The sequence below is a fragment of the Chrysemys picta genome, chromosome 4, assembly GCF_011386835.1.
Source record: "Chrysemys picta bellii isolate R12L10 chromosome 4, ASM1138683v2, whole genome shotgun sequence".
NCBI lineage: Eukaryota > Metazoa > Chordata > Testudines > Emydidae > Chrysemys > Chrysemys picta.
This window is the reverse complement of record NC_088794.1, coordinates 122,264,526-122,288,027: the sequence shown is the minus strand read 5'-3', so window position 1 is coordinate 122,288,027 and position 23,502 is coordinate 122,264,526. Positions and strand designations below refer to the sequence as shown.

Sequence of the window (23,502 nt, the reverse complement as noted above, 5' to 3'; positions counted from 1 at the left end):
GACAACCCAATGTGCTCTCTCCTATCTGGAGCTCCAGCAGCCACTACAGGAGGGGAAGAGTGGAGCCCATATACCACAGTAAAGGTGGAAGGGCGACTACGGTATCTCAGCCAAACCAAGCAAAATGCCACATGAACTCCTTTTATAATGTTACATACATAGCCCACAGGGGCTCCAGCTGGCGGAGGGCTCCTGGTTCCTTCAGAGGGACAGTCTGTCTCTGGGTGGGTATTTCAGACTCACCTGCATAGTTTCCCAAGAGTTGAGATCACAGAGGCTGTATCCTGAGTATGCTGGTGCAACTGCTGTTCCTCCTCCCCACAGTTTTCATAGATTCTAGGACTGGAAGGGACCTCGAGAGGTCATCGAGTGCAGTCCCCTGCCCGCAGTTGTTGATTCCATTGTGAACTCCCTGCTGTTGCACACAGGGCATGTGAGGGAGTCTATCCCATCATGCATCATGGTCTCTATGCTCTGACAGGAAGTCGGGGAGCTGAGATACAAACCCACACTGGCCTAGTCTCAGTAGTCTCCGCCTGGTTGCTCCAGCTATATGTAGCTTGACTTGTTTTTTTTCACTCGAGGCCCCTCAAGACACGAAGTGGGTATTCACCCATGAAAGCTTATGCTCCAATACGTCTGTTAGTCTATAAGGTGCCACAGGACTCTTTGTCGCTTTTTACAGATTCAGACTAACATGGCTACCCCTCTGAGGCTGAAGTGTGTGACGCATCGGCGCAAGCCACAGCCAGCTAACATGGCTTCAACCGTGCATCCTTAGGGAATTTTTCAAACATGTTAAGCTACCTTGATTGAGCTAACACATTTGAAAAACGCAGTCTTTTTGCCTGTCAAAACAAGGCCTCTGACTTAATTGAGGAGAGTGTCTTGGTTCCAGGAATTCACCCTCCAAAGTTAGAACAATCCTCTATCAACTGCAGGTACATAGTAAGTAACCTGTTTTTTCCCCCTTATTACTCTCTCTAGGCTGCATAGTGCATGCTAGAACCAATACATGATCCAAATAGGCACATCAGTTCCCTGCATGATACAGAGGGGAGAGTGGATTGTACTTTGCAGGCAATCAAGAGCAGAATTTAATTAGGAAAAATCAGCAAAGTGCAGTTGTGCATTAAAATTAAAACATACACTGTTTGTAAATGAAGTGTTTGTCTTCTTCCCAATCGTAGCTTTTGATTCAGAGTATAGAAGGAGCTGTTCCATATCAGAATCAAGCACATCGGTTATACAAATCCATACAGCAAGTATCAGGTGTACTGATCTGATGCACTGTAGCATGTTAGGAAACAATTTGCATAAAATAGAGAGTATGGTGAGTACGTGGGTTATCTAATATTTATGTACTGCTGGAGTGTGGTCACTGTCTGAAACAAATTCATCCCTAGTACCACTGAGTTAGGAGTGCTGCCAAGTGTATTTGTGCCATCAAGCTGGAAAATGAATGCTCCATATGAGTCAATTTGCATGAACGAGGTTATCCTACTTATCCCACAGCACACTGTTAGCACTTAAATAATGAAAAGTAAATAGCAGTGAGATTAATTTACATTTTGTGTTGCTAATCTGCAGAGAAACTGGAGAAAATGTGCTAAATGGCATTGGTGAGCATTCAACCATAACTGAGTCTGATTCTACTGATCATGGAATGATAGAAATGTAAGGCTGGAAGGGACCTCAAGAAGTCATCAAGTCCAGCCCCCTGCACTGAGACAGGACCACATAACCCCAGACCATCCCTGATAGGTGTTTGTCCAACCTGTTCTTAAAAACCTCCAATGATGAGGATTCTACAACTCCCCCAGGAAGCCCATTCCAGAGTTTAACCATCCTTATAGTTTGAAAGTTTTTCCTAATATCTAATCTAAAATTGCCTTGCTACAGATTAAGCCCATTACTGATCTATATTAGCAGACAGCTTTGGGGTTGGGTTTTCCCATTCATATATCATTAAAAGCCTGGTTTGCTTGTTCTGAAGTTGGCTTTTTGCTGTCGATGTGTGTCACAGGGTGAGCTGTCCCTTGAAGGGAATTGGGGCTCAGCCTCACCTATGCCAGGCTTAGCCCTCCTCCCCAGATGGAGGGAATGAATACAAGGGCCACATGATGGTGAGGATGTGACTAAGAACATGGGGGGTATGAGGGCAGCCTGAGAGGAGCTGGGGAGAGCCTTCCTGGAGTACATGTCATTAAGCAGAGGGAGAACAGTCAGGAAAAGGCCAGTGAGGAAGCCTAGGCTGAGGAACACTCCGGAAGGCCTGAGGGGCCTGCAGGGAGTAGGAGCCACATAAGATGAAAGCTTAGGCTGGAAGAGGAGTAAGAACACTATACCAATGGTGTGAGGTGGCTATGAAAGGGTGTGGGGTTCTAAACTTGATATTAATAAACCAATTCATCAAAAGGGAGAGTTAGTGAGAAAAACACTGGCAGTGTAAATGTGAGGCCCTGGGGAAGAAGGGGAAACTGAGGCAGCAGCAGGGCCTGAAGGCAGACTGAGTAAGCCTTGCTACAGTGTGAAATTGGCACCTGGGACATGTGCACCCTGCCTCTGGGAAGCCAAACAGCCAGCATATGGCCCTCTGCTATCTGTATCAACTATGTTTTTGTACCTGTAAAATGCCAGTAAAGTATGTGCCAGATGTTATTTCCAATCTTGATCCTTGCTGGAGAGTTAGCTGGCTCTGTAAATATGCTCTGATGGTGACAGGATGACTTGATATCTTACTACAACTAGCTTAATTTCTCATATATATGCATGTGTATAGGATGGTATAGTTGTGGGGAGGGGTCATCTTGTGCTGTGTGATTCATCTTCTGGAACCAGCTTGCTTCTATCTCCTGTTAGCTCTGCAATGTGCAGTAGCTCTCGCACAGATACTGGAACAGTCCAACATTCTTTATGGTGTTGGATTCCTGAGATGACTCTGCACAGGATCATGTGTAATGGATCAGTCTCATGCTGCCCTCTGAGAGTATGAGTTCGCATAGCTCAGTGGGTTGCCTAGCTGGGGTTTGTTTTGTTTATCTCAGATACCTCACTACTCAGTTATTCTAGCCCTTACTTACCATTCTCAAGGGCTCATGTCACCCACACCATACTTCCAGCTGAGGACTGGATAAGACTCACTCCACTGGAGGCTATGAGCACGATTTTGTAAACAGTAAGCAAGATTGCTGCTTGGAAATGCGAGTCATGCCTATTCCATAGGGACTGGGTGTTCTGCTCCTCTAGCATTCTCATCCCACTCTGGTCTGGGAGTGGGCAAGAGAATGGCTTGGGCTATATAGCCTGAGGGCTAGCTCCACAAAAAGGACTTAGATGGTAAATGTTGCAATGCTGTGTTCAGGCATCCGGCCACCTAATGGAATCCCCAGGCCCAAGTTACGCACTCAGGAGAGTTAGATGCCTAGGAATGGGATCCAGAAAAGCCAGCTCACTCAGCAGTGAGTAGCCAGTAGGAAATGCTGAGGAAAGGGGTGAGTCCCAAGTCCTGCCCCTCAAAGGGACTTATGGGCCAAGCCCCATGCAGGATTCACAGCTGTGAACTCTCTCCTGGTGTTACAGTGCCAGGTCAACCCTTTCTTCCAAAAACAGGCAGAACCTCTGCCTTATAACTTTAGCCAGTGGTTAGCCTGCTCACCCAGGATGTGGGAGCCCCAGCTCCAATTCCTCCCTCTGCCTGATGTGGACCAAGGATTTCAACCTGCCTCTGAGGAGGGTGCCCTCACCACCAGGCTATCTCCTGTTGAAGCTGTTTTACTTCATATCACTGATTTAAATAGTCATGTGGGGAGGCAGAGCTAAGTAAGGGTGGGTGTGACTATAGCCTGGTGGTTAGGGCGTGCTCCTGGTTTGTAGGAGACCCCTGTTCAAGTCCTCCTTCCACTGGCTATTTAAGCAAAGCAGAATGGCTTCAGTGGGAGAGAGCAACAGAGCCACACTCTAGGCTATCTCATAGCTGTCTCCAGAGCTGTGGGTTCTGAGCCTTGCTCCACATCTGGCACAGGGAGGATTTGACTCAGTATCTCCACATCCTGGATAAGAACACTAAGCACCAGGCTAATAGTTATAAAGTGTCTTGTATGGGGCCTGATCTGTTAGGTGGCCCCTAAGCATGCCTATTGGATTGGGCCCCGCCAGTGAGATAGGTGGGGAATACCTAATTTGAAGATCCTGCAAGGGTTTAGGGATGGGCTAGGCACCCAGGCCCCTGAACTTTGGTGGCAGGGCACATGCCCAACAGCAAATGTTTAGGTTCTTAGGGGATTTTATCAGTGGAAACTTAGGCATGGAGGGAATTTAGGTACCTACATGGTTAGGCAGCAGCAAAACAGGGGTTTTGAAGATCTACATTTTGGATTTAGGTGCCTGAAGTGCGTTAGGCTGGTTTGCAAAAGACTCAGGGCTAGATCTACATAGGAATTTAGATGCTCAAGTGCCTGCATAAATGATGGTGGTAAGTATAACTGGCTTCTGCAAATTGCTGATGGGCTCATCAGATACAGCTCCTGTCCCTAGTTGTATGTTACAGTGAGACTACTTGAGAGAGTAAGGGTTGCACGAGCAGGCCCTTTGTTTTCACTACTGAAGACAGAGTCCAGCAGCTAAGGTAGTTTTCTACATATAAAAAAAACCCTTGTTTACAGTAAACCAAAATATTTTTAGCTCTAGTTTCCTTCCTCTCTGTGAACCATCCTAATTCCTGATCAAGGGCTGGCTGACACTGAGGCCTTCCCAGTTTTTCATTGAGCAGGTCCAGTTTTAGATGAGCTCAGAGCTGCTTGGCAGATTCATTAGTAGCCATCATGTAAGCGATGACTGGTATTCTTCTCTTTTCCCACCCACTCCGGAGATACATTACCCAGTGACATGTTTGGCTTCCGCTGGCCCAAGACCTATGCGTGGGTGTTTGAAATTGGACCTCTTGGCTAGTAGTGATGTGACCTGTTGCAACAACTGCTGCAGTGGTTTGTTTTACTATTTGCCTGTTCATGTGTAATTACTATCACTGTTAAGGAAACTGATAGTTGCTGGATAGAGCAGATTTCAATTTTGGGGAGGAGGGTTCTACAGAAGAAAACTGAAAGATTTGACTGTTTGTGTATTTGTTTTTAATCCCTACCTGCTGTTCCTTTCCCCCTAAGCGGTATCTACCTGTGTGCCCTTCCTTAGATTGTGAGCTGCCGGGGATGGTGTCAGTCCCTTCTTGAATGTCTAAAACACGCTCTACGCTGAGTCAGACTATAATCAAATGATAAAAACTCTGGCATTTATAAAGACAGCATTAAATAATAGTTCTCAGCCCAGAACCTATTGTCTGCAACAAGGGAGATTTAGGTTAGATATTAAGAAAAAACTTCTAACTATAAGGGCAATTAAGCTCTGGAATAGGATTTGAAGGGACGTTGTGGAATTCCTGTCACTGGAGGTTTTTAAGAAGAGGCGGGACAAATACCTGTCAAGGATGGTTTAGGGCAGTGATGCCCAAACGTTTCCCGTCATGCCTCCCCTTACAGTAATGGAATCTGTCCGTGCCTCTCCCTCCATTACAGCACAGTTGGCTCAGCAGAGGAGCTGGGGCTGCAGGTGGAGCTGGGGACAGAACTGGGGATGGGGGAGGAGCTGGGGCTAGAGGTGGAGCTGGCCTCGGGGCAGAGAGGAAATGGGGGCCGGAGCTGGGCTGGGGGCAGAACAGGGGGCGGAGTGGAGATGTGGTTGGGGATGGAACTGGGCTGGGGGTGGAGTGGGGCTGGGTGGCGCTCCTTCCCCACCCCCATGGGGGCTGGCCTGGGCCCCACTGTGTGCGCCCCTGAACTGAGGGGGGCACCCCACAGTTTGGGAATCACTGGTCTAGGGGTACCTGGTCCTGCTTCAATGCAAGGGGCTGGACTTGGGGACTTCTCAAGGTCCCTTCCAGCCCTACATTTCTATGAAACAGAGACACCGAAAGGTTGTGACTTGTCCAAAGCCACAGAACCAACCAGCAGTAAATTTGGGAATACAAAATCTCTTGAGGCCCAGATCTGAATTCTGACCTCTGGGCCATACTACCATTGTGTGGGTTAGATATTTATTGTAAACTACATTTGGAGTTATTGGGCCTAGTTTTCCCTCACATCAGGATGCCTCTACAGTGCTTCAAGCAGTGCAAAAGGAATAAGTTACTCTTACTTTCAGCCCCCTTTACAGTGCTAGCATCAACAAGAAACAGCACCTCTATAAATTACTAGATATAGGGTCTGTTTCTCCACTTGCCCGGTATGGTCATTTGCATCTAGGCAAAGTGGGTGTGAACTGCTATCTTTACCCCCATTCTGGACAGGTGTAAATGGTGCAAGAACAGTAGAGAACCAGAGTCATTTATTAATGCTGGTTATCATGAACCCAAATAAGTTACTGTCTTATGCAGGACTAATAAGTAGAAACATTTTTTATCATTAGGGAAAGTGTTGACAAGGTGATAATATTTGACTGTAAGCAAAGTCTCCAGTTCTAATTAAGTAACAGCCACTGGTGCAGTAGTTGTAAGTGTAATTTGAAATAAAGATGAACACTATTAGGGTCACGTTCTTCTCTGACACCGACCCTTATTGACTAGAAAGGTACAGAGTGTAAGTCAGGACACAGCATTTACAATCGTAATGGTAGAGGTTGTGACTGTCTCATTCCCACCATAATATTTTGGTTTAACACTACTTCTGGCAAAACTTGAATATTGTGCAAGAGAAAACAGATACTGTGGTACTAAGGCAATACAGAAGAACACAGACAGACCAAAAAACAAGCTTGCACTATTGATAAATCTTATCAATGAAGTGGCCTTTGCTACATTAATTTCTGAAAATTGCAACCACACAAGTAACTGCACCCATTGGAGCTGAAGTTAGCAGTTGTAGCTAGTTCCTTATTTTGCAAAATTGTTTGGGAAAGACAGTCAATCAGAAAATGGAGGGAAGGAAACAGGTAGAGTTGTGTAAATGAGCTCTAGCCACCTAACCTTGTTTTTGGAAGAAGGAGATTAAGAGATAAAACCAAGAAAAGAGCAGGTACACTGGAACAGGTGCCCTTTTCCAGTCCCTAAAGTTTCTTATAATTAATCATAGCCTTTGTTTAGCCTCTTCAGTTGTGCTGTTCCACTACAGCAAAGACAATTACTTATTTCTCACAGATACTTCAGGATGAACTGGATCAGGAAGATGAATGTCAGTAATTTAAGGGGAAAAGTAGCAAGATGTGACTTATCCATATGTATTCTCAGGCCCAATCCATTTAGGTAAATGTTGAACCAACTAATTATACACTTAAAAAATACTGAAGTGTAAGATAGTGTAAGATACCAGGACAATGTCGAGCAACCCACAGTGCTTCCCTATGGCATTAACCCCTCTTTAACAGGTGGTACTGGTGGAGACACATCGGTGCAGCTACTGCATGAAGCTTGCTCAGCCACTGTTCAGGCTGTAGCTGTACTATAGATAAACAAAGAACTTCAGTCTCTCAGTTTGTCAGTGCAGTACGTTTCATGTGTACTAGTAGAAATACATATTTAAATAAAAACCTGCCCTTTCTACATTTTCTACATGATGCCTGATGTTTTAGCCAAACACTCCTGATCTTGAATTAAAGCCCAACTTTCGTCAATTTATTAAAACAAAAATATATGCAGCACTTTAAATCAAGGCTTTCCTCAGTGCAGGAAACTGAGCTGTACATTTTAGTGTTGTGCAGTTTGACAACTGTTGCAAAATCTCCACCCTCCTAAAATATCAATTGAGTCATGAACATCCAGATTAAAACAGTGTACCAACAAAGCCAGCCAACTGCAGCAGTTACCGAAAGATATCCTTTCTTAGCCAAGCAAGACGGCGGGAGGTTAAGTGAAGACTGAGGGTTGCTATTATGGGAGAAGTCCCACTGCTTTCTACAGCAGGTAAAGGCAGGGTAGAAAAGATCTGGCGATGAATACAGGAAAGAAGGGAGTGAAAGGAGGAGTGATCACCCCCTAGCAGCCAGTCACTGGCACAGAGAAATGCTCATGTTTCAGACTATGTAACTGGATTTGAAGAGGGGTTCATCTCCTCTTGGGAATTTAGGACAGCCTTGAACAATGGACTAGGAGTGCCAAGAGATGCAGAAATCCCCTCCAACGTGGATGCAAGAGACTCCATGTTCACTCTGCACATTTCCTGCAGACACTAAACTCTGTGTCTTGTTTTTGATGCTGATCAATCCTGAATTCTTCCTGCAAAGTGATACTGAAATGTTCAGTAACAGCTTAAGCTGTGATATTAGCTCTTGGTGGCAAAAGCTTATTATATTACAACTGTGCTTTAAATGCTTCAGTTATTGCACTCATTTATTATAAAAACAAAGAATAAATAATATAACTTATTATTACATCTCTAATAATCCTAAAAATATATACCTCTAATTTTAGCACTTTCAACAGTTATTTCCAAATTAGACACTTAGCTGAAATATATAAAGTCCTTTTTAACCAGTGACATTTGACACACTACAGGTGTATGTTAGTACATGAATCAGTTAAAGCCTGATTAATAATACTTGTACTCCTGCTGGAGAGGCTATAGCAGTGTCCAAAGAGAAAAGTTAAAGGTAAAATGAATGATTCACTAGCATTTATTTAACAAACGTCAGCTCTCTGCAACAGTCTACTGTCTTGTTCTGCAGCTAGTTCTTGTCTACTACTTTACATAGAGGAAATTTGAAGGGCCTCTGCAAAGTTTTCCTCAAGATCATCAAGTTCCTTATTTGATTCAAAGTCACTGTCACACGTGGTTGAGTTCAGTGTTGGCTCAAATGTGTGTGAAATATCTGGGGCTTCTTCAGATTGCACTGAAGAGTAAGGATCTGTTCCAACACTCGCCACTTCAGTTCTATCTTTTGAAAAGATATCCTTGTCATGAATCTGCTTTGAAGTTTCACTGTGTATGGGGTGTTTTAGTTTGTCTGTCTCCTTTGATAATAAATCCATGGCTTTTAGGAACTCCTCACTTTTTGTAGTCTTATTTTGTTTCCAATTTTTGCTGGTAAATTGGAGCTGGTCCAAGGTCTCAAATCTTTCCAGATCAAATGGGTCAATCACTTCCATGCTGCCATTGACTCTCTCAGATTTCTCTGTGCTGCAGCCCAGGTCGACTTTGAGGACATCCAGTAGGTGGCGCATTTTGTTCTAGAATTTAAGGGAAGAAATAAGGTTCTTAATCACTTATGGCCCACTCCACAGCTGCCTGCAGTCTTAAGACAGGATCTGTAACAGATTTCATAGTCCAAATAGCTGAATATATTAAGAATTTATTTTCAAATTAGCATGTTCCATTTAGTTACATTTATGAGGAAATACAGGATGCATAAAATCAAGTAACTTAATTATTCTTATAATTACTTTGCAGAAAACAATGATCAAGTTTCTGAAATAACTGTTACCCAGTGCATGAAAGTATGCATGATGTGGGTGATCTAGAAAGGTCACATTTCCCACTTGCACTGCTGACGAAGTACCACCACACAATCTCTCATTTAAAAGGTGGATCTCTACTGAGGGTTATGGCTACATTTGCAGCATTTTTAAAAGTGCACTTTGGAAAGACCTCTCTGAAGTCATTTACATGGACTGAGAACATTACAGACTCTGTTCGGCAAAAGAACATACCTCATCCAAACGGTGTTTATTTTGCTCTATGTGACGCTCAAACAATCTCTCCAAAACCCTAAAAATAAATAAATAAGTAAGGCTCAGGCAGATCATTATTTTGAGAAGAGAAAGAAAGAATGTCCTAAACAAGTCTAGATGAGTAAAGGATTCAAGCTCCAGAGTCTTCATGCATTTACTAAGGGAAAATAATCAGATTCCCCTCATTATACTTTGTCACAAAGAGGCCAACATTGTGTCTACAGGTCTGTCGCATCTTACGCTGGGGTTACGTTCTGCGGTCAGCGCGTAAAGCGAAAACCACGTATAGTCAAAATTACATTGAGTGTAATGGCGGGCGGAATCGCCCACACTACAGGAACAGTATTTAAATTGTTATTTTTCTCTTTTTTTGTGTTTTTGTTTTTGCCGATCGCGTAAAGCTGAATTCGCGCATATTAAATGCGCGTAAGATGCGACAGACCTGTACATGCTAACAGACATTTACTCAGTGGGCCAGGCCTTGTCATAGGGCTGAATGAGAACACTAACTGATGTACCCCTTGCTCTGTCTTAGCCAGTCTCAGCTCAGGTAGAGTGAGCGGATGCCACAGGCTGAAGTATTCACTATCCCATAACCCCTCCTCATAGTGGCTGCTGATGTGCAGAGGTACAAGCAAAATCCTATACTCCCAGCAGATCCATTGTCCCAGGCCCTATACTCCCAGCAGACCCTCTGTCCCAGGGGAGGGGGAAGAGACAAAACACAGCTTCAGCAGCTCACTATGGCAAGGGAGAGAAGATCCCTCAGGCCCTAAAGGCCCGCTATCATGGCCTGTGGGGAAGGCAGAGAGAAAGAACCTCTGGTCCCTTCTTCAGAGACTGGGGAGAAGAAACTGTGAGGAGAGAGTCAGGAAGGAGATGGTGCTAGGGCACCTCTGTCAGTGCCAGGATTGATACGGGCTGTGCCCCTCTGCTCCAAAGTGGGGGGAAGGAGGAAGTGGAGTAGAAGGGTGGAGAATGTGCACGAAGGAAAGAGTGGGGGGGATGAGGAAACAGATTGAGAATAGAAAGAAAAAAGAATTAGTGAGGGAAAGAAAGGAGAGACTGGAAACAGGGAAAGAGAAAGAGGACAGGCCGGTTGTTGGGGATGAGAAAAAGAGAGACAGAAGGAAGAGAATTCAGTGCACAGAGAGAATTTAACGGTAAGGGAGAATAACCATTGGAACAACTTTCCAAGGGACATGGTGGACTCTCAATCATTTGAAGTTTATAAGATTGGAGATCTTTCTAGTAAATACGTTATAGTTGAAACAGAAATTATGGGCTTAATGCAGAAATTACTGGGTGAGGTTCCTTGCTTTGTGTTATATAGGAGGTCATCCTAGATTATTACAATGGCCTTAAAATCTATGTATCTCTGATAGGGGAAGAGTGACAAGAGATGGAGAAGGAGAGGAAGAAAGAGAGCAGACTATGAAGATGTGCCAAGATCTACAACAGAAGTAAAAGGAAAGGAGAGAGAATGAGAGCAAAGGGAAGTTATGTTTTTAGAAGTGTATTTAATAGGAAGTTAAATGCCAAAATCTTATTATAAAAATGTCACCACGGTCAGAGATACTGCACTCCACATGGCTTACAGAATCCAATCTGTTCTGCGCACAGTCCCTACAAACCTTAAAACAAAGATATCTAACCTGTTGGAAAATAATCCAAGCTTCAAAATTTCATCTGTTACATCTTCAATGAAACTCAAATACCGAAGCTCTTCTTCTCTGCACAGAGAACAGAAAATGCAGTCTGAATGTTTAAAAGTAGAGACATCTGTCACACAACAGAGCAAGAAGCTTTACCTGCTAAGGGAAATTACTTAGCAAATACCATGGAGAAAATGGAAACACTTATAGCTCTTGGGACCAACTTAGCTTCTTGTCTTACAGAAGACAAGTTACTTAGGTCCCATGTTTAGGTTGAATAAAGATAAGCTCTGTATAAAGTACGATGATATCTGCAGAAAAGTTGCCTTGGCATGTCAGAGCAAAACTGTCAAGCTTTATGTTAACTTCCTGCTCTTGTATAAACTAGTCCAGAGCTCCTGAGGTGGGCAGTCCTGCAGGAGGGGTGACAGATCACAACCTGCTTTGTGCTGTGAGATCTGGAAGGCTAACACTGCTCAAGAAATGGGTAGTGCTAGCCAGGTAGGGGGCAGAGACATGATGCAGCACAATGCTCTGATTCAACAGCTTTCACAGGGGTTTCTAGGGAACTTCAATTGCTACTCTCTGGTGGAAGGGCAGTGTTTCCACTGAAAACCTCCCTTACTTCAGGCATTGCTGGTGCAGGGAGAGGTAATGGATAGCTCTCGGAGCCAACTTCACTCATTCTGATCCTTTTTTTTTTAAATTTCAATGGAAACAACCCTTTAGCAAGACAGAAACATTCCTCTGCGGTGTTTGCAACCCAAATGTTGCAGCATTCAGCTAGTGCAGGAGAATCAGAGAATGAAACTCACTAGCACCTAGCACAACAGGTCCTGCTCCAGGACCAGGGCTCCTAGTCACTATGGTAATACAAGTAATAATAATAATGATAATAGCCAATTTTCATTGTAGAGTCAGAGAGATACAGAAAGAAAAACAACGCCCTGAGTAGAAAGTTCATCAGATTAACATATTTTCAATGCTAACAGGCAAAGGTTTTACTAGTAACAATGCTAAGGAATTTTTTACACAAGGGTTTTAGCCTATACCTACTCCAGGAAGAACAGGGGAACACTAGACTGTTCAAACAGCTAAGCATTAAAAGTATTCTTCAGTGGCACGTGCAAGCAGCTGTCATTAAGAAATATGTAAGAGAATTAATCAGGCATCAGCATAAAAATATATTGATGTAATGTGTTGTAAAATGTCCTTTCAAGTAAACAAATGATATAGCTAAAATGAGTTGCTTGGATTGCGGGAGTTCAACATCACAAATGCCTTGAAGAGTGTTGAGGTGTTGTGGAGCTCTTTGGCTAACATTCCTTAGAACCAGTGGTGATGCCAATCACTATGGCTGGGAGAGCCTCCAAAAGTTTGGAGTTCTGTTGAGACAATCTAATAATAACAACAATAATAACAACGCAGTAATATGTTCCCCTTCTATAGCATCTTCCAAGGATTCCAAAAAGCTTTTCAGTCAAGTCCTCTTCAAGATAGGGAAGCATTATCATTCCTTTTATAGATGGGGAAACTAAGATATAGAGCAGGGGTCAGCAACCTTTCAGAAGTGGTGTGCTGAGTATTCATTTATTCACTCTAATTTAAGGTTCCGCGTGCCAGTAATACATTTTAACGTTACATTAGCTAACCTCCAGTCATCTGGTACAGTGACTGATTCAAACAATAGGCTATATTCCACTGTCAGTAGTTCAGCGATTTCTTATTGGAGTTCCTTCAGAACTCTGGGTTAATACCATCTAGCCCTGATGACTTATTACTGTTTAATTTATCAATATGTTCCAAAACACCCTCTACTGACACCTTAGTCTAGAATGGTTCCTCAGATCTGTCACCTAAAAGAATGGACTGGACGTGGAAATCTCAGTCACATCCTCTGCAGTGAAGACAGATGCCAAGAATTCATTCAGCTTCTCTGCAATGGTCTTATCTTCCTTGAGTGATCCTTCAGCATCTTGATCATCTAGTGTCCCCACTGATTGTTTGGCAGGCTACCTGCTCCTGATGTACTTACACATTTTTTTGCTGTTAGTTTTTGTGTCTTTTGCTATTTGCTCATCAAATTATTTTTTGGCCTGCCTAATTATACTTCCATATTTGACTTGCTAGAGTTTATGCTCTCAAAAAAGATCTCACAAAACTAGTGATTGGGCAACAAAATGGTAAATGAAATTTAATGTGGATAAATGTAAAGTAATGCACATTGGAAAAAATAACCCCAGCTATACATACAATATGATGGGGGCTAATTTAGCTACAACAAGTCAGGAAAAAGATCTTGGAGTCATCGTGGATAGTTCTCTGAAGATGTCCACACAGTGTGCAGAGGCAGTCAAAAAAGCAAACAGGATGTTAGGAATCATTAAAAAGGGGATAGAGAATAAGACTGAGAATATATTATTGCCCTTATATAAATCGATGGTATGCCCACATCTTGCCCAACTTCAATGTATACCCCACATTAAGAAACACAGTAAAAGAACTAAAAAAGAGCCACCGTGGCTTAACAACCATGTAAAAGAAGGCGTGAGAGATAAAAAGACTTCCTTTAAAAAGTGGAAGTCAAATCCTAGTGAGGCAAATAGAAAGGAGCATAAACGCTGCCAGATTAAGTGCAAGAATGTAATAAGAAAAGCCAAAGAGGACTTGGAAGAACGGCTAGCCAAAAACTCCAAAGGTGGTAATAAAAAGTTTTTTTAAGTATATCAGAAGCAGGAAGCCTGCTAAACAACTAGTGGGGCCCCTTGATGATCGAAATACAAAAGGAACGCTTAAAGACGATAAAGTCATTGCGGAGAAACTAAATAGATTCTTTGCTTCAGTCTTCACAGCTGAGGATGTTAGGGAGATTCCCAAAACTGAGCTGGCTTTTGTAGGTGACAAATCTGAGGAACTGTCACAGATTGATGTGTCACTAGAGGAGGTTTTGGAATTAATTGATAAACTTAACATTAACAAGTCACCGGGACCAGATGGCATTCACCCAAGAGTTCTGAAAGAACTCAAATGTGAAGTTGCGGAACTACTAACTAAGGTTTGTAACCTGTCCTTTAAATCGGCTTCTGTACCCAATGACTGGAAGTTAGCTAATGTAACGCCAATATTTAAAAAGGGCTCTAGAGGTGATCCCGGCAATTACAGACCAGTAAGTCTAACGTCGGTATCGGGCAAATTAGTCGAAACAATAGTTAAGAATAAAATTGTCAGACACATAGAAAAACATAAACTGTTGAGCAATAGTCAACATGGTTTCTGTAAAGGGAAATCGTGTCTTACTAATCTATTAGAGTTCTTTGAAGGGGTCAACAAACATGTGGACAAGGGGGATCCAGTGGACATAGTGTACTTAGATTTCCAGAAAGCCTTTGACAAGGTCCCTCACCAAAGGCTCTTACATAAATTAAGTTGTCAAGGGATAAAAGGGAAGGTCCTTTCATGGATTGAAACTAGTTAAAAGACTGGGAACAAAGGGTAGGAATTAATGGTAAATTCTCAGAATGGAGAGGGTAACTAGTGGTGTTCCCCAAGGGTCAGTCCTTGGACCAATCATATTCAACTTATTCATAAAAGATCTGGAGACGGGGTAAACAGTGAGGTGGCAAAGTTTGCAGATGATACTAAACTGCTCAAGATAGTTAAGACCAAAGCAGACTGTGATGAACTTCAAAAAGATCTCACAAAACTAAGTGATTGGGCAACAAAATGGTAAATGAAATTTAATGTGGATAAATGTAAAGTAATGCACATTGGAAAAAATAACCCCAACTATACATACAATATGATGGGGGCTAATTTAGCTACAACAAGTCAGGAGAAAGATCTTGGAGTCATCGTGGATAGTTCTCTGAAGATGTCCGCGCAGTGTGCAGAGGCGGTCAAAAAAAGCAAACAGGATGTTAGGGATCATTAAAAAGGGGATAGAGAATAAGACTGAGAATATATTATTGCCCTTATATAAATTGATGGTACGCCCACATCTCGAATACTGTGTACAGATGTGGTCTCCTCATCTCAAAAAAAGATATATTGGCACTAGAAAAGGTTCAGAGAAGGGCAACTAAAATGATTAGGGGTTTGGAACGGGTCCCATATGAGGAGAGATTAAAGAGGCTAGGACTTTTCAGCTTGGAAAAGAGGAGACTAAGGGGGGGATATGATAGAGGTATATAAAATCATGAGTGATGTGGAGAAAGTAGATAAGGAAAAGTTATTTACTTATTCCCATAATACAAGAACTAGGGGCCACCAAATGAAATTAAGGGGCAGCAGGTTTAAAACAAATAAAAGGAAGTTCTTCTTCACACAGCGCATGGTCAACTTGTGGAACTCCTTGCCTGAGGAGGTTGTGAAGGCTAGGACTATAACAGCATTTAAAAGAGACCTGGATAAATTCATGGGGGCTAAGTCCATTAATGGCTATTAGCCGGGATGGGTAAGGAATGGTGTCCCTAGCCTCTGTTTGTCAGAGGGTGGAGATGGATGGCAGGAGAGAGATCACTTGATCATTAGCTGTTAGGTTCACTCCCTCTGGGGCACCTGGCATTGGCCACTGTCGGTAGACAGGATACTGGGCTAGATGGAACTTTGATCTGACCCAGTATGGCCGTTCTTATGCTCCTTTCTATTTTCCTCAGTAAGATTTGACTTCCAATTTTTAATTGATGCCTTTCTGCCTCTAGATGTCTTTTAATGAAACTTAAATTTATATTTGTAAAAGCTTAAAAGGAACTTTAAATTTGTTGCCATTTTACTGTTTCACCCAATAAAAGAGAGAGGAAAAAATATACTTACTCAGCCTGGATTTTTCTCATTGCTGAGGATTCCATAGAATACATGGATGTCACACTAGTCAGAAAAATAGATATTAAAAAATAGCATTAGGCAATTTCCTAGAAACCTCCAATTCCCTGCATTTCACTCTCTTTCTGGAACAACCCACAATCATGAGATGCCCTCACCCTAAAGTGTCTGCCAAAGAACACCGAACCCCGGTGGTAATAACTGGGTTAGCTGTACCAGTGAGAGTTATGGGAATGTCACTAACATCCTTTATCCATTTCATCTCTATAGAAAACAATCCCCTGCTCCAGTGGTAAATTCCACTTCTTAACTTCAAGGCAGATGAGAGTTTCCTCTAATAGGAAAGGGACAGTCAGAACCTTTACCCCAAAGATGGAAGGTATCCCTCAGACTGAAAAGAAAGTCCCAATGTTACACCTGAGGCTGGGTTTCCATCATGGCAGTACAGCATCCCATAATCCATTTAGTGCTTTTAGTAGAACATTTAATATGCTGTATGTAACTCTTACTCATGCAAGTAATCTCACTGCACTCACATATCATCTTGGCACAGAAAGGAGGCTATTATTAAATTTCTTGTCATACAAACATCTCCATGACTTCTTCCATGCCACTATATATGGAGCTGAGCAAATAATGGATTTTTTGGTTTGATAGATACAGAAAAACCCAAACAAACTTTTGTTTCGGGTCAAACTAAACATTTAATCCGACCAAAAACAACATTCTTCCATTGTTTTGTTTCATTAAGTTTTCAGGTGTTTTCTACCCTTTAAAAAAATCTCTAACAAATATAACTAAATTTCTAAACCAATCTGCAAATAGTTTATTCACTGATAAATGCATTTTCAGTCAAACAAAACTATGTGCCAAAATAATAATAATAATAATAATAATAAAAATGCACCCAGCCCTAGCCCCAGATGCTTGGAACACTGTCCCAGAGACTGCCCACCAATCCACCACTCTTGCCTCTTTTAAATCTCTTCTAGAGACACATACACTTCTACCAAGAAGTGAGCTACCTATCATTTTAAATTATAGCCTCAAAGTTCATCAAGAAGTGTACACAAATGAATGGATTCTCTGCATGATCTTATTTATGTGACTCTACCTAACCCTACCCAGTGCCCTCTTGTTTGCATGTCCTCATAACTTCTATTCTGTAGAAATTCTAGACTGCAAACATTTGGGAGCACAGAGCTTATCTATCTGTTCTATGAGGTTCCTAACGCACCTGTATACAAGTGATGTATATATAATGATAATTTGAGGTGGCTCAAAAGATCAGTTCCATCTTAATCCCCCCTTTCTGAACTTGAAAACTAGATCAATTTCTGTCTGTCTTTCAGGTAGAAACTGAGACAAGAACTGGAAAGGCCATTTAGCATTGTAAGATTTACAATATTTCCTAGATTTCCAGTGGAAAATATTTCAGAAGTAGAGCTTTGATTGACTCACCGATTTATAGTTTGCCTATCACTGGCTCTTACGTTACAGAAAACATCACACAGATGTTTTAATCCTGATGTTTTACCCAGTGAGACTATATCTGCTATAGCAACATAGCATGAACTGAATACAAAACACACTTGTGCTTTGTCTTCAGATGAGACTTAGTATTTATTTTTAGCCTCTATGGCAGACAACAGGTGGATTATCAGGGATAATTAGCGATGGGCTCAGCTGGCAGTGTGGCTGTTTAGGGTAGAAGATGGGGTAGGCTGTGGTAACAGGACACATAAAAGCATTACAGTCTCATAGGAGGCAGTCTGCTATCTTGGGCATAGGTAGCATCACAATGTAGCTGAAGCTGAAGCACAGGTGGGAGGGATGGGATTGTAAAAAGGGAGGAGAAAAGGTAGCCATGAACAAAAAGGTGAAAGCCCGGGTACCGCCATCAGTCTAACTTAATATCACCAGTTACTGCTACATAGAGGTAAGAACCTATTCAGTATATGGCCTTGCTTCATGGGTAATTTAGATGATCAGATATTGGGGATCTCTTTTCCCTTGAAAGGTACTTATTCATGCATGACAATGGCAATGCATCAATAACACCATCACCACCAACCTAACAAAAGAAATAGCTTGTAAGTTCTGATCTTAGTTCTAGTGTGTCTAAGGAGTTATTAGCTGTGTTGACTCTGTCATACTCACTCCTGGCTAATGGAAACTCTTGCTCAAATAAGCACAGGAAATTTGGATGCAAGAACACAGTGATCTACATATTAAGAGATGCTAAGGTATATAAAGATTTCTTCACTTATTTCACATAAATCTCACTATATTGGCTTCATGTTGGAATTTTATCATAAGGAAAATGTGAATATTGCTTCCTGATCTATGCACAAAGTCATGAATCTCCAAAAGCTCCTTGCTATAAAACAGGGCTCGCAGACAGAAATGGTAATAATGACCAATGAGCCTAATAACTAGTGGGAAGGCAAGCAATAAAGAATGTTTGAAATATTTCCTTCTGCAAATCAGGCACCTTGGCAAGGAGTACTGAAAAGCATCCATCCTTCCCTCAGACTCATCTGGAGCAGATGTGACTTCAGCCTATAAACACAGAGATAACATCTTTATTATTGATGCAACACTACATAGCAAAACAAGGCTCAGAACATGGTTAGTCATAAGGCATCAGGAGTGTGGGGGGACAGGAAGTTTGTGCCACACACATAGTCTTTAGGAAATTCCAGCTTAGAAGACCAGGGGGAGAATTTTGTTAAAATTTTATCATCTGCATGTGATTCAGCTAATCTATTAACATTAGTTTTAAAACTATGTTCTTAATATCCTTTGCTATAATATTATAAGCATACAGCATCTTTTATTCAAGGATCTCAGAGTACTTACAAATATCAATAAAACCTCACAACACCTTTCTGAGGTCAATATTAACAGTACATTAAGGCACCTGGAGGTTAATGGCCTAATCTGAACATAGGCTAAATACCTAAATCTCCAGCTGAAGCCAAGGGAGATGTGAGTACTCACCTCCTCTGAAAATCAGGCAAAAATGACTTATCTAACCACACAAAATGTGTCAGTGGTAGAATGGGAGTAAAGTCTAGCCGTGCTGAGTCCTATTCCATTGCACTAACCACCAGACCATTCCCCCTCACTTCAGGCACTCGCACAAACATAGAGATGGTAAAGTTGTCTACTGCCTGCATTTTAAACGACAACACTCAGAAAAGGCCATTAATGCTCCATTACTGACTGTCACTCTTTCATCAGCAAGAAAAAGGCTGATGTGACAGATGTCATATGAATACATAGTACTCAGTTGGACTGGAGGGGAGCTACCTAATTATTAAAGCTTTGTCTGAACCAATTTCTACCCAGTTCAGATGCAGCCACTCTGTCATTTTCAGGGAAGGTATAAAGCAGCAAATATCCCGCAAGCATAAACAGAACTATTTGCTTTATTCATAATCTGAGATGTTAAAGGTCCAGTACCTACTCATGTGAGTACTTCTATTAACCTTGACAGGATTATTTGTTTAAGGAATACGTGTCTGTGTACAGGCTATAGGATGAGGTCCAAAATTCGGTAGCTATTTGAAAAATCTCAGTTCCAGGTCATACTCTTCAACACAAAAATTAGCAGAAAGGGAAAATGTTAAGACAAAATATCTTCAGCGCTGAAGCCACTTATCACCACAAATCAATAATGTGCATTCAAAAACTACTGAAAATTCTCCTCCGGTAAAAGACATTTCTGTGCTATTGCAATTATTGTCACAAGCTATATATTTTATCTGAAAAATATTAGCTGAGGGACAGAATCTGCCTCCTTTGCTCATGCTGAGCAGTACCCTACTCCTCAAAGTCCTACTGAAATCTATGACACTACGTGTAGAGTAAGATACTATTCAACATGAGTAAGGGCAGCGGAGTCTAACAAAGAGATCTGTTAGTATAAAAGACAAAACTAAGCACCAGCTAACCGCAATCATTATAAAATCTCCTATGACTGTCAAGAGTATATTTAATAGTGTAGTGCAGCGGTTCTCAAACTTCATTGCACCGCAACCCCCTTCTGACAACAAAAATTACGACATGACCCCAGAATGGGGGACCAAATCCTGAGCCTGTCCCAGCCCCGCTGCCCTGGGCGGGGGGAGAAGGAGCCAAAGCCGAAACCAGCCCCAGGCGGGGGGGCCTGTAAACTGAGCCCCGCCACCCAGAGCTGAAGCCGAAGCCTGAGCCCCACCACTCAGGGCTGAAGTCCTTGCGCCCTGGCGACCCCATTTAAACAGGGTAGCGACCCACTTTGGGGTCCAGACCCACAGTTTTAGAACCCCTGGTGTAGTGTAAAGACAAATTGACTGATGGCACCAATACACAAAAGGCTGAGACTTCTATCTCAAATCATCCTGTTGTGTGTAGGTGTTGAAGCAAATCAAGAATTAAGCTCAAAACGGAGATACCATACGTGTGTGTGGCGCACACACACACACTAACTAACTATTCAAGGAAACAAGGAAATTCCCAAATTATACCCTGATAAAACAGCTCCTAGGCATTTGCAATATGAGAATCTAGCAGCTATTGCATATTTTATACTTTTTATGAAATGAAGATTCTGTAAAATACATATTTACAGGGCATTTGAAACATGATTATTGATTCTGAATCCCTAATACACATTTGGAGGTTAAGCAGCTATAATAGTTTTTTATATAAATACTTATTTAAGTCTTTAATAAAAAACGGTTACCTACCTTTCGTAACTGTTGCTCTTATAGATTTGTTGCTGCTGTCCATTCCATTCTAGGTTTGTTCACGCCCACCTGCTCGGTTATCAGAGATTTTTGCCTTAGTGGTATCCGTAGGGTTGGCCTTGGCACCCTCTGGAATGCTGCGCTCATGTATCAGTATATCAGGCACCGCCGGCCCTATGCCCTCTCAGTTCCTTCTTGCCAGCAACTCTGACAGAGGAGCAGGCGAGGGCAGGGTTTGGAATGGACATGAGCAACTCATCTCGAAGAACAACAGTTACAAAAGGTAGGTAATTGTTTTTTCTTTTTTGAATGATTGCTCATGTAGATTCCATTGTAGGTGACTCACAAACAGTATCCCTCGAGGTTGGATCGGAGTTCACGGTTGTGTGGCTTGCAGCACTGCTCTGCCAAAGCCAGCATTGTCTCGGGCTTGCTGGATAAGCACATAGAGAGACATAAACATGTGCATAGATGACCAGGTAGTGGCCCTGCAGATATCTTGAATAGGCACTTGGGGCAGGAAGGCCACCGATGAGGCTTGCGCCCTAGTCGAATGGGCAGTTACAATTGCTGGAGGAGGCACTTTCACCTGTTCATAGCAAAACTGAATGCAGGCAGTGATCCACGATGAGATCCTTTGGGCGGAAACCAAATGACCTTTCATCTTGTCCGCCACTGCAACGAACAGCTGCATCGACTTACTTGCTTGGTCCTTTCAATGTAAAAGGCTAGCACTCTTCTGACATCCAGAGAGTGCAATCTACGCATCTCCTCATATCTATGAGGCTTTGGGAAGAAGACTGGCAAGAATATGTCCTGGCTTACATGAAACTGAAACAACGTTGGCAGGAAAGCTGGGTGTGGCCGCAGCTGGACTTTGTTCTTGAAAAACACTGCATAGGGCGGCTCTGAGGTTAGGTCCCTAATCTCAGAGACCCTATGAGCAGATGTTATTGCCACTAGGAATGACACCTTCCAGGAGAACAGAAGAAGGGAACAGGAAGCCAATGGCTCAAATGGGGCCCCCATGAGCTGTGCCAACACTAGATTCAGGTCCCAAAGAGGGACTGGGTCTCAGACATAGGGGTAGAGTCACCCCAGACCTTTCAAGAACCGGACCATCATGTCGTGAGTGAAGACCGAGCTGCCCTGGACTGGAGGGTGAAAAGCTGAGATAGCAGCCAAGTGGACCTTAATTGATGAAAGGGTCAAGCCCTGGAGCTTAAGATGTAGGAGATAGTCCAGGATCGACTGCATCGAGGCCTGCTCAGGCCTAATATTCTGGTCCAAGGCCCAGCATGTGAACTGTTTCCATTTGGCCAGGTAGGTTGCTCTGGTGGAGGGCTTCCTACAGCCCAACAATACCTGCTGGACATGGCCTGAGCACTCCCGCTCTTCCGCATTTAACCACACAGCAGCCAAGCAGTCAGTTGCAGTGCTGCCAGGTTCAGGTGCAGAAGATTGCCATGGTTCTGGGACAGCAGATCCGGCCAGAGAGGCAGCTGCAGTGGGGCCACCACCGAGAGGTCCAGCAGCATGCTGAACCAGTGCTGGCGACGCCAAGCCGAGGTTATTAGCATTACCTTCACCCTGTTCTGTTTGATCATCATGAGGATTCTGTGGATTAATGGCACTGGTGGGAAGGAGTACATCAGGGCCCCAGACCACGGGAGTAAAACGGCGTCTGACAGGAAGCCTCTGTCGATCCCTCAAATCAAGCAGAACACATGGCATTTCCTGTTCTGAGAAGCAAACAAGTCCACTTCGGCAGTTTCCCTCCTTTGGAAGACCATGCTGACCACTTCCAGATGGAGTGACCACTCATGGTGAGATATGAAGGTTCTGCGGAGGCGATCTGCTAATACATTCCAGGTCCCCAGGAGGTGCACGGCCATGAAATGAATGGCATTCTGCACACAGATGTCCCAGAGCCGGAGGACTTCCTAGCAAAGGGCTGTCAACCTGGCTCCACCATGTTTGTTGATATAAAATTTTGCGGTGGTGTTGTCTGTCAGGACTTGTACCACTCTGCCCTTCAAGTGGGACCGGAAAGTCTGACAGGCCAAATGAACCGCTCTGAGCTCCGTGACATTTATGTGGAGGGAGCGATTGTCCCGCAGCCAGTGGCCTTGCGTGCTGAGCTTGCCCAAGTGGACTTCCCAGCCAAGGTCCAAGGCATCGGAAACCAGGGTCAGCAACTGGGACAGGGCCGCGAAGGGAACCCCATCCAACACCGATTTGGGGTCCAACCACTATTCCAGTGACAACTGGATGTGGTCTGGCCAGGGCCGGCTCCAGGGTTTTGGCCGCCCCAAGCAGCCAAAACCAAAAAAAAAAAAAAAAAAAAGCCGCGGCCGCGATCGCAATCTGCGGCGGCAATTCGGCGGGAGGTCCTTCACTCCAAGTCGGAGTGAGGGACCGTCCGCCGAATTGCCGCCGAATACCTGGACCTGCCGCCCCTCTCCCAAGCGGCCGCCCCAAGCACCTGCTTGAGAAGCTGGTGCCTGGAGCCGGCCCTGGGTCTGGCACCCTGACTACCAGGTCTAGATCATGCCCTTTGGGGGTGTAGACTGACACC

At 43.3% G+C, this 23,502-nt stretch overlaps 1 protein-coding gene across 7 annotated transcripts in view; it reads right to left on the bottom strand.

Annotated features, from left to right (window-relative positions):
• Positions 1 to 8,355: 8,355 nt before the first annotated feature.
• SPATA7 (spermatogenesis associated 7) overlaps positions 8,356 to 23,502 on the bottom strand; it is an 81,054-nt gene continuing 65,907 nt past the window's right edge. For 6 of the 7 annotated variants that reach the window (XM_065593483.1, XM_005285362.5, XM_065593481.1 and 3 more), the window contains 5 exons: positions 18,683 to 18,750; positions 16,180 to 16,233; positions 11,368 to 11,445; positions 9,692 to 9,749; positions 8,356 to 9,211 (listed from right to left, as the gene is read on the bottom strand). In XM_065593483.1, coding sequence (XP_065449555.1) covers positions 8,729 to 9,211; positions 9,692 to 9,749; positions 11,368 to 11,445; positions 16,180 to 16,233; positions 18,683 to 18,750 — 741 coding nt within the window. In that variant the 3' untranslated portion in view covers positions 8,356 to 8,728. The remainder of the gene's footprint in view (positions 9,212 to 9,691; positions 9,750 to 11,367; positions 11,446 to 16,179; positions 16,234 to 18,682; positions 18,751 to 23,502) is intronic. The other variant, XM_065593482.1, reaches the window with a different exon arrangement.